The following is a 12157-nucleotide window of genomic DNA, read 5'->3' as shown; positions in this document are numbered from 1 at the left end:
AAATGTTTTAGCATGGCCACCCCAGGCCTGCATCTGACCCCGGCTCCCCTCACTGGGCCTGGCCACGGCTCCCTGGCCCGGGTGGTGGGGTGGGGTGGGCCGGGGCTGCTAGGCCCTGCCCTGATGGACCTCGGGGGGCCCCCGGCCTGTGCAATACCCTGGCACAGCTCCAGCGCTGCCGAGATAAACGATCCCACCTCATTCAACAGAGTCTGTTGTCAGAGGGACCGAACCTGTGGGTGGGTAGTAGGGCAATATGACCTCCTATTAACCCTAGCCTCTCTTTCCTGTATCTCCTGTCCAACAAGAAGACCTGCCACTACCTTCAAACATACTAATTTTGGATCTGGTATACAGATAAAATAATCAAATAAAATCAAGCTGGGATGTCCCTCAGCCTCTTCACCCTCCCGCGGCCTCCCTCCTCTTCTTCCCCACTCGGGGGTCCTCCCGGCTGCTCCCTTGGGGAACCACAGCATGGCCAAGCGCTGCCTCCTCCACTCCCCCATTTTCCAGCTCCTTCACCGAAAGTTACATTTGAGCGTTAAACTCCCACTCGCCGACGTAATGACACCATTGAATTCTTTCAGAGATCCATTTTCATGAGCTGGTCTCTCCTTACATGTAAGAATTGGAGGTGACAAAACAGGAATATTTATGAAGTGATAATAAAACTGCTTGGACTCAATATATTCCAGATTGCCAGTTCAGATAATTAATAGTTGTGTTGTTTGTTTTTTCTTATCAGGTAACATTTAGATGTCTCGGAAACCAGGCTTCCATTTATCTTGCTGACAGAAACATCACTGATATTCATCCTAAATATTCCTAATTTTCTTCACACTACTTTTACTTAGAGCTGTTTTACGCTGCCCTTCATGGACTCTGCAGTCAGAAGGAACTGCTAGAGCCAGCATGCCTGACACCCTGCAGAGAGGTATTGTAGACCTTTCCCCAGAAACTGGATTAAACCATGTCTTTTAGAAGTATTCTTAATTTCATTTTAACAACATCAAGCAGTAGCCAGCTTGCCATTTCCCTAGTATGCCATGACAAAGTTTACTTACCTTCATTCCTGGGAAGTTGCACCTTATTTTTAAGGTATAATCTGTCTAATATCAGCTACTGGATCTGGTATGTTTTCTCTGTCAGGTTAAAAAGATGTAGCCACAAGACCTCCTTCGATGTTCAAGGGCATACCCATGGTCATTATGTCTCTTCCCACCTTCTCTTTGAGAACCTGCATACTCCTGAGTTCTTTCAGACCTCATCAGGCTTGTTCTCCAGTCCCAAAACAGTTTTATGGCTTTCTTTTAAATTATCCTTGTGTATCTACAACTTTCTCAAATTATAAACAATGGGCCTGGAAGCAGTAATCAGAAAGCACTATGGTTTTACTTCACTATTTGTTTGATAAACCCATTTTCTGTATCTAACAGGAACTCTTCCTTCATGAAACCCTCACAATGAAGTAGCTGTTTATGGTGCTTCAAAAATCCTTCTCAATTTACCATTTTTCAAGAACTGAGATTTTGGTTTTTTACATTTTTAAAGGTTGCTTTTTTTCCCAAATCTCACTTGCAAGGTAACAAGACAGCAAAACAGGTAACAACACAGTACATTTGTGTTTTTACTGAATGATGCCAATGGTGTGTTTTAACTGAAAGTTGTCCTGCAGAAATTGAAGTATACTACATCAACATCTCACATGTAAACCCATAAATAATAAAAAAACCTAGCCCATTAACATTCCCACCAAACAATGTTCAAATGGAATTCAGTAGTTTTTCTTTCATCCTTTGCTGATAAAATCCCAAGTTCACCGGTTCAGTTTGCTAGTGCTGATGCTAGGTGACTGGTCTTCAATTCTCTGTTATCACTTCTGCTCTTTTAAAGGTTGAAATTACTTTGGCACACCTTTCATTCTTTGGAATTCTGTTTTCCAAACTTTTAATTAAAAGTCATATTTGTGGTTCAAAGATTTGAATCTCCACTACTAAAGGCACGCCTAAGTCCCTACCTCAGATCATGCATAGTAACATAAAGCCCCACTGTTCAGTGTTAGCTCTCATTAAAGCAAGTTGTCTACAGCCACACTAGTGTTTTGCCATGGGTCACTGCTGCTACTTAGGTTATTGTCATTTTTTGTACTTTTTATTTTAATTCAAAGTATATTCAAATAATGAGGGTTGGGGGGTTTCTATAGCATGAAACTATAAGCATGCAAAAGTAGATAGGAGTGTTTAAAAGTGAAAAGTGTTGGGGAAAAACAGAAGGACCCAACCTGATGGAGGCTGCTGGGAGCAGTCCCTGGAGTAAAGTGTGCCCACAACAGCCTTCCTGTTCATCTCAGAGGGAACTAGTTGATTGACTCAAAAAGCAAGCCTAGGATTGAACCAGTATTTGCTCAGCTGGATACCAGCAGGTGCTAAAAGAACACTAGCTGACAAATATACATGCACTTTTCATGGATACAGTTCTATTAGGTCAAGTGTCTTCACCTAATCATCATCTAGCATTTTTAAAATTTTTTTTCATTAACAGACTTTTTGGTTAATGTAATTGCCTAAGAAACAAAACCTCCCTCATGTTAACATGGAGACTTCAGGATCATGTTTGTCTTTGTTCTAGTACTCTACAAGCTCCTGTAAAGTTATTTTCTTACTTAAGTTTATATTTCTAAAATGTAATTATATAATTACAAATGTCAGTGATCCTCAAAGTTATCTAGAATGCTATGCTCTCTGCAGGATTGGCTTCATAACTGTGCTTATGCTTTCACAGCTGTGCTATAAGTAATACTAAAGATAGTTGGTATAAGAATGAGAAACTGTAAGTGGTAGGCAGGACTGCATTTTATTCACAACCACTGAAAAGGAATGGGAATAAACAGTCAGTTCCTGCCATAGGTCACCAGTGGCACTCTGCAGTCTTTGCTAGGTTGTGTGCTGCTTGACCTATACATAACTAACCTCAAAAAGGGACAAAGCAACAAAAATTGCCAGTGATAAAGTTAGTGAGGGTAGTAAGACTATCAGCAAACTGAAGAATTGCAGAAAGACATGCAAGGCTGATTAGGAAATAAAATGGCAGATGCAATTCAGCATAGATAAAAATTATACACATGGAGATAAACTGTAGTTTCACATATGAAACAATAGCCTCTGAGCTTATTATTACCACTCAAGAGTGAGATCCTGCAGTTCCAATAGATAATGCCGTGCTCAGTTCAAATTAAAAAAGCAAGTCAAGTATTAGGAAGTATGAGGAAAGGAATAGTGAACTAGAAAGTAAACAGACCAGTACTTAACTACATGGCTAATGCTGTGTGCAGTTTTGGTTCCCTTCTCAGAAAAATATGAGACCCAGAAAAGTCTTAAAGGACAATAAATACAGAAGCTATTCTATGCCTTTAGTCAGCCAAGGAATATGTTAATACATTTCAGCTTAGAAAAAAGGAAATTTAAAGGTGAATATGTTCTACATCTGCAGAATCATGACTGGTACAAGCATGATCAGTAAAGGCTTACTATGCAGGGAACATTAAATTAAGCTAGTAAAAATCAGGTTCAAAATAAAGAAGAAGTGGCAATTCCTTATACAACAGACATCAGTTGATAAAGGCTGCTGTTATTCAGGAAGCATATATAGTCCAAGGGAAACTGGACAAGTACTGGAAAAAGCAGCATTGGAGATCACTAAATACACAAACCATATAATGTTCAGGAAAGCCTGGAATAGAAGACACTTGGAAGCTAGGAGAACAGAGAAAAGAACCAAATGTGCTTGCATTATTCTTATCCTTTCTCAGGCATCTGCTTTTGACTACAGAAGAGGCTATTGTGTTAGAAAAACCTTTGGTGAGGACCTGTATAGCTGTTCCTATGTTCATCTTTTCAAGAGTTCCAAGAGCATGTAAGGAGCACAGAGGAAAAGCACATGCTGTTTGCTTGGCTTCTTACAGTTAAATGTAGTAGGTGGTGGTGTGTGTTACAAATGCAGCCAAGGCTTCTCAGTCATCAATGCTAAGTCCAAGTACTGATGTTCACATAGTGGGGATGCTAATAAAATAAGACTTATTTTACAGTATGGAAACATTTCTAGTATGACACTTCTTACTAGAGGGATTTTCTTTTTTTTCTTACCAGGACGAAGAAAATATTTCTTATATTTGTTCTGGATGGTACCCCAAATCAAAAGTGATCAGGAGTTCTGTTATACCAATTCCTAAGCACATTTCCTAAGCCAGTATTTTGAAAGAAATTTTGCCAAATATGGCAAATTGAGGAAAAGTACATAGACTTCCTAGGTAACCACAGATCTACCAATTTTAAGAAACATCTCTTCCTTGCTTTCAGCCCAAATATGCTAAATATTCAACCTTAAGGTTTGCATTTCATTTTATGAAACCTTAATATGAACTATTAAGGTTAACCAATGTTATAATTTAGTTCCATGTAATAATGAAAGTGATGCATTTTTAGTTTTATATCCATAAAATTAGGTTTTCGAATGTCAAAAACATGCCCTGCTTCTGTGATTCTGCATGACAAATGGTCTACCAACAAATGTCTAAGTGCATAAAAAGACTAAGTTTACTGATGGTAAAACAGTAGATGCAACTTATTGGACAGATCAAGAATTATATAAAAATTGTTCTCATACTGCATTTGCAAGCTGTTTAAGCATTTTAAGGATATAGAACCAAAACTGAAATCAAGCTAGTAAGTTAGAAAAACCTCTGGAAACACATAAATGCAAATCAAGAGTGACATTCAAGGGAAGTCATCAGAATTCCTGTATTGCCCAAAGATCTGGCAATGGAGGAAAAGAAAAAGCACCAGCAGAAACATACACTTTAATAGGATTTCATAATTATTTTGGGCACATTTGCTATAGTTTACACAAAATTTTCAGAGTTTAGTTTCACAGGTGAGAACTCACTTAGATGTGGCTCCTGCCAACAGGAAGAATGCTCCCCAGTCTTCTCATTTTTCAGATGTAGCACTGAGTCTAAAGTTAAATAGAAGAGCTAATTGCTAATTTGTTGATCTAACCTGGTGTTTTCATGATGTTTTACTGACTTTTCAGATTTCCCAGGATAAATTTCATTGCTCATATCTTTTCATACTAGGGATACCTTAATGTTTTCAAAAAACATTACACCCAGTATTCAAAAGTTTTAAATCTGAAGTTACAACACCAGTTTACAAAGGATTTTAAGTGTTCATATGAGTGAGCAAACTGATACCACTTAAAAGTCCCCCAGCTTGGTTATCCAGAAGTTCACAGCATCTTCGTGGAATGATTTTTTGGCCAGGCTAACTGGAAATAATGGTAAGTGATTCAGTATAATATAAATATTTTTCTACTCTCTCTGCCAGCAACATGAAGTATTTTGCCTCCTTGATCACTTTTTGTAGAGCTATGAGCCAGAGTGCATACAATGTAAACTCTTAAAGTACAAAGAACTTTCTTCTCTGCACAAATATAAAGTTTGGCTTAACTAAGATTCCAGGTTCATTTCCAAATGTGCTCCACCCTATTAACATTGGAGGTTACTTTAGGTCCCATTAACACTACACGTTGAAACCATGCTAACAAAAAATTGAAAAAGCTTAAACAGCAGCAGATGAATACACAAGAAACCATTTTCTTATGAAGTAGAGTTCCTGGATACAAGGATATTTACTGGAGAGTAACATGATAAACAGTTTACTGTATATACTTATAAACACTTGTTTTGGCATCAGTGAAGATTCCCAGTGCTGAATGAGAAGACATTCCTATACCAAATGACTTTAAGACTCATTGAGTCCCATCAACCAAATCCGATGCTTTTCATGTATGCTTTGATGAGGAAGAAACAACATAGCCTTAATATTTTTAGGTCTAGTCAGAACAAATATAACAAATGCAGCATCTGAACTCTAAAATATTCCATGTAATCTAGAATTTAAATTTACATACATTTCTGCATGGATAACTGAAGTTGCTTTGTTATCCAAGTTAAAAACACTTTTCCAGCAATTTGAATCAAAAGGAGAATTCATTACCTACATTATCAAAAGTGCTTTCAGATTGAGACTTAAGTCACTACCCTTACTCTAATTAAAATAAAGTCAGGATGGGCTTCATTCCTATCTGGTCCATAAAGAAAAACTAAAGTTGTACGTGTAGTTTTTCATCAAAGCAAGAGATAAAAACCAGGATATATTAGCACTTCTAAAGGATGCATTAACAAGCTATACTCATTATAACTATATTCATTGCTACACACTAGTAAGTTCAGGAAGTGTGCAGTATCTGACATGGTTTAAAAATACTGGATGCCAAAGAGCAATTGCACTATATGCACAAACAGTTCACAGAAAGACCAAGTAATGAGATTATTGGTGAACTTAACTTATTAAAAAACATTTCAAAGCTATTCTATACATCATCTTTTTCAAGAAGATTACAGAAATATTCTGAAACCTTCACATACACACTTCACTTTTTTCTGAATAGTAGCAACCTTCAAAGCCTGTTAACTTTAATTTTGCATTCTTCTCAAAGAAATCTTCTCCCATGTCAGCCTGTCATATTTTCAGCAGCCTAGAAAGAGAAAAAACATTTATTGCAAGTCACCAAAAGCAGACATCATGTAGATTAAATTTAAATCTTTTCTTGTAACTATTTTAATTTACCTAGAGAACTTAGAAGTCTAAAAATAAGCTACTTATGAAAATTGTGTAGTGTCATTCTCTAATGAATACTTCTATTTTTTTAAAAATAATGCTGTCAACTGCCATTAGCCTTTATTAACATAGCCATTACCATTTGTTTGTGTTACATTGTATATCCTGTTTCTAAGCAGCTTGTACCCTGTACATTTTACCGTAATGCATGAGCACTTCTTGAAAGCATAAGTTTTCCTTTGGAGTTTACTACTTTATAGAATTTATAGAAATTATTACTCCTACTCATGCAGATAAATTACTGACACAAAACTTAGAAGAATGACATTAATCATAACTGCATAAATCACACTGCCAATTATTTGATCAAGGTCATCAGTAAGTATTTTTATTACTGAATAACTCAACCCAGCCAACAAGGTACAGTTGTCAGAGACTGACATTGGTAGATTAAGCCAGTTATGGGACAAACAGGTAAGGAAAGCAACAGGAACGATAAGCCAGTAAAAGCAAAGGAAGAAGTAAAACAGCCCCCAAATTACTTATATACACATAAACATATATGTATGCACACATTTAAGCATGTACACAAATATAAAATATGCATGAGCACAGAAAAATGTTAAAAATGAAGTAAAAAAACTGAAAACTGGTGAAAAATAGTCCTGACTAGCATCTATCTAGTCAAAAATCTGTAAGTGGAATTTCCTAAGAATCAGAATGCAGTCTTTCAGAACAGAGATAGGCTGGCTAGATATAGGTTTCCCCTCCACCTCCCCAGAAATAAACAAATATAAGATACAATGGAAAAGAAATCATGATGTTTAGGTAGACAGGTAGAAAACCCTTTAAAAGGCAAGTGAGGATTTTTTTTGTAAACCATAGTTACCCTCTCTACTAGCTAAACAGGTAGATGCTAAATTATGAAGAGCCTTATATATACACATACCATGAAATCCCCTCATTTGTCTTTGGAGAGATTCAAAGCAGAGGTTAACGTGGTAAAAGCAATATGTGAAGGTTACATTAGGAAGCTGCATGTACCTGCTTACAGATACTGCCGCATACTATTAGGCCTGAGGTTGTACAAACAAGGTGATATGGGTTAAAGGAGAAAGTAGCAATATACTGTAGTATGATGCAGATAAAGGGGCAAATGGTGGCTACAAATGCCCAGAATAAAAATCTGCAGGTTTTGGTTGTTGGTTTTTTCCTTCAAAAGAGTTAATCTAATTATTTCTGAAAAGATTTTTTGTACCATTTCTTGCTTTGTGTTCCATTCAGTTGTATTCATTGCCTTTTCTATGGAATAGTTAATTTCCTTGATTTAAAAACAAGTCACATCTTAAAAGTACAATTTACAAACTGAAGTATAGCAAGCCGAACATACATCTGACTCTTAAAAACAAATTTGTAAGTTTTTTAAGCAAAAGCATTACCTTTAGAGCTTCTGTAGCTTTACGCAGTTCTTTAATAACAGATGATAATGCTTCTGGATTTATCCCCTGTTCACAAAGCCGCACACAAATAGACAACGTTTCCATATCCAAGCCAGTGTTTAATATTCTTGAAATCTCAAACAGAACTGCAACAGAAAAAATGAAATCACTTTAGTCCCTATAGACTATGAAGTTTCAATGATCAAAAATGTTATTCATCAGCATTTAATTTCTACAGTAGAGTCTGTGAACACAGCAGCTGCAGAAAGCTCTTGCAGTCTAAACCTTAACAGCAGCATTCAAGTTCAGCTTTCCAGCACAAGCTAGAAGCCACAGCTTCTAACATAAATACCATGCTTTTCTGGTTCAGCAGACTTAATACTGGCTAATGGGTTTTGAAAGATAAAACATAAGTGAATAATTCAATAATTAGCATGCTTGCCAATTATGTAAAAGGTAGGCTATAAGAATAATCCATGCTTTTGAACTCCAGATACTGACAAAGTCCTACTAAAATGGACTGGAAGCACATTCTTAAAGCTGTTATAGGGAATGTCAGGAGTTTTCTAGCCACCTCCTTCCATAACTAACCAGCTTTAGGTCTAACATTAACACTGGTTTAAGGATAAGCAATACTACTCAATTTTTATGTGACCCAAATCAAGAGCAGCACCACGTGTCAGTATCAAACCTTTTGTAGAAGGAGATTCCAGTCAGCTTTGTGCAGAAACAAAGATTTTTCTCTCCCCCCTTCCAAACCTTCCCTGGAAGGCCCCTTTTCTTTGATTCTCATAAAGAGTTTGTTAAATATGTAACAGAACAACTCATTGAGATTTTATTTCTGGTTGCTACAGTAATCTCTATCCTGAGACTAAGCCTAGCAGTACAGGTTGATTTCGAACAGATGTTATTCACACTGTTTCTTTAAACAAACCTCCCACAAACTAGGAGAAAGTGAAGTAGGTCTTTCTTACAATGTAGAAGCAGCATGGCAAATGACTAGTGTCCACTTGACAGCTATGAAAATATTCTACTTCAGTATACCAAAGACATACTGCAGCACACCCTCAGAGTCACATTCACCCAGGCCAAGACATTAACGGCCTAATGCACCCAGTCAATTCCACTGAAGTCACAGGGAAATGTCAGATGCTATGAAAAAACCTCAAAGAGCACTTGAAGCCCACACAAGTAGGTTGGATCAAGAATAAGCACAAGTTTAAGACATAAAAAAAGCAGTTTGTCAGAACAAAGCCCTAGCTACAAGCCACAAGGGGAGCTTCCTTCTCCGCAGCCAGGCTTTCTGTTCCAACTGGCTTGAAAGCAAACCATTCCAAACATATTACACATGTACACCCTGCCCACATGAAAGCATCTTCAACAGCCAGATAAAGCAACAACAAATTGATGCATTTGCAATAAAATGCCATTGAGCATTAAGAGATACAGAACTAAGAAAGACTGACAACTTCCCAGAAATGAACAATTCTTATGTTTTTAACCATTTAAAATTTTACCATAAAATTCACTATGCATGTGATGTATTTGAGAGCAGAGCAGTAAATCTAACTAAAGATAAGCTCCAATTTCCTATGTCAGCAAGAGTTGTGGTCACTCATTTCTAATAGGAAATATCTTTAGGTGTTGGGGCACCATCTTTGGCAGAGAGATGTAGCAGTTTCTCCACAAAAAAAATCTGAGCTTTTAACAATTCTGCAGAGAACAGCTGCTAAATATTTATATCTGACATTCTAGATTGAGCATTTTACTACTGAAGATATAAAGGAACACTTCTTTTAATACCAACCCATTTACCTCCATTAGGTGCTCATTTCTTATGCAGTAAGTTAAATAGAATATGGAATCTGTGTTGTGTCTTAAAGAGGTCTAAAAAAATTATCCTACCAATATTTTTTTCTACTCATTATGATGCGCCCTCATCAAGAAAAATCTAGTTACATAAACACAACTATCAGTATTTTATATTTTCAGTTACTTCACCAAAGCATTTTAAACAAATATTCTTATAATGGAAATTTCAAAAGATTAATGCTATTTTGAATAGTAAAAAACTCAAAACTATTTATTGAGTGCAGTAAAAGTTCAAACATGAGGGTATTTCTAAGACTCTGTTTAAGTAAATCTTTAAAGATCAGTGTATTTTTAAGTTAATGGAAATTTGTTTTCTTCTAAAAACACCTGACCTCAGGAAGAGGTTAGATTATGACTATCTATCCTAAGTAAAACATACACATTGTTACACAGGAAGCCTAGCCTCCTAAATCTGAAGGCTAGTACACTTTCCATAGCAGTTCTCAAAAGCCTTACTTTATCTTTAAATCTGCATATCACCCTTCCCCTCTAAAACATTCCTGCAGAAGTGGAGAGGGTAGGTGTCAAGTACAGTTACAAGAACTTAGAATCACTGTCCTTCTCAAACAAATCTCTCTCCATCTGCACAGCATGGTCTTACCCTGTTGAAGCATCAGAGCAGCCGTAAAAGCAGCTCACTAGTCCTGCCTTGCCTCAGCAGCAGGTCAGAGTGGGTATATCAGCAGCTGAAACTCTAATTTTTATACCAGTACAACTTATGAAGGTATTTGCGAATGAGTCCTTATGTAACAGTAGCCGTAACTACAATGCAAGGGAAGATGGTGACAAAAATAATAAACACAAAGCAATACCCCCCTGAGCACTCCCTCTAGCCCCTCACTAGGGCATTTCCAGAGAAAGTCTTCATATTTAACAACCCTCAGGGGATTTCCTGGCAGCTTTCCACTCTGAAATCCATATAAGCTTTTGGCATAGCCATTCCATGGAATTCCAGAGTTTTGCATTACACATTGCTCAGAAACACCTCCTGAACCTGCCAGCTTTGATTCCTCATAATCAGGCTGGAAAAGAAAGTGAACACCTGATCTTTACTCACTCTGCTCACATTTCTCATGGCTTATAAATCTCTGAAATATTTCCCACTACTCCCAGTGCCACTTCTCTCACATTCCCCATCCCACAACAGTACCAAGTTTTTTTGTATTGGAAACTATTCTAATTCTGTAACACTGACTGACCTTCTCAAAACTTTGTCAGTCTTTTTTTTAGTAGTTTATTTTGGTTTTCTGACACGAGCAGCCCACAGGAACAAGACACTGGGGTTAAGATCAGTTCAGGTGCTGACACTTACAGCACCACAGGGTTGGTCCTTCCTCCCCCTTCTATGCACTGTCTTCCCTCAGTTTAAATCCAAGATGCACAGAGCCAGGTAACATAATTTGCACCAACCATTTCAAATAATAAGAAAGACTAGCAAATCTATATACTTATACATATTAAAAAACTTTATTCTAAATGAAATCCTTAACAGCTAATTAAAAAACAAGAAGAGTCACACGAGGTCCAAAGATACTAGCACTACACGCATATTTTGAAGTGTTTCAGACATTACGCGTTACACGAAATAAAAATAAATTGCTAAACTCTAAATCTTTAAGCAATTGCAAACCGTAATCCTCTTCACAGGAGAGGCGCTTGTGTTAATTAAGAGCCGGCTCAAGGCTCCGCAGCCTGCGGAGAGGGGCGAGGGCAGGAACGCTAGGGCAACACCCGCTCGGAGAGGCCAAAGGCCGACCCAGGGCCGCCTGCGCGGCGGGAGCGGGGCCTAGCCACCCCCCCAGCACGCAGCCGGTACGTCTCCACCACCCACCGTCCATAGTCTCCCGCACCGCGTTGAGGCTAGCGGCATTGCTCGCCATTGCGACCCAGCGCCGCCCTCACCTCCCACCCGGAAGCGGAACGAGCCCCCTCACGCTGGCACCAACGTCGTTCAAATACTCCCGCCCCGCCCCCGCTGGCCCCACGTGACGCCCCAAACGGAAGCCGCTCGCTTAACAGCCAGAAGGAAAGGGGTGGGATTTCTTTCGAATTTGTGTAGCGGCTCCCCTGGCCATTGGCCCGTTCGAGAGCAGGGGGGGCCCTGCTATTGGCCTGGCAGCGGAGGCTGCGCGTCGTGATTGGGCAGAGCCCGGGAGGGGCGGGGCT

General features: G+C 38.4%; 1 protein-coding gene across 1 annotated transcript; it reads right to left on the bottom strand.

The window, feature by feature from the left end:
- Positions 1 to 1669: 1669 nt before the first annotated feature.
- Positions 1670 to 11955, bottom strand: MZT1 (mitotic spindle organizing protein 1). Its single transcript, XM_072850098.1, has 3 exons — positions 11823 to 11955; positions 8120 to 8265; positions 1670 to 6597 (listed from the first exon to the last, which is right to left on the bottom strand). The coding sequence occupies exons 1-3, from the start codon at positions 11869 to 11871 to the stop codon at positions 6574 to 6576; spliced, it is 219 nt and encodes a 72-aa protein (XP_072706199.1). The 5' UTR covers positions 11872 to 11955; the 3' UTR covers positions 1670 to 6573.
- Between the last annotated feature and the right edge of the window lie 202 nt (positions 11956 to 12157).

The sequence above is a fragment of the Ciconia boyciana genome, chromosome 1 (assembly GCF_034638445.1).
Source record: "Ciconia boyciana chromosome 1, ASM3463844v1, whole genome shotgun sequence".
In the NCBI taxonomy this organism is placed as follows: domain Eukaryota; kingdom Metazoa; phylum Chordata; class Aves; order Ciconiiformes; family Ciconiidae; genus Ciconia; species Ciconia boyciana.
This window is presented reverse-complemented; position numbering and strand designations above follow the sequence as displayed.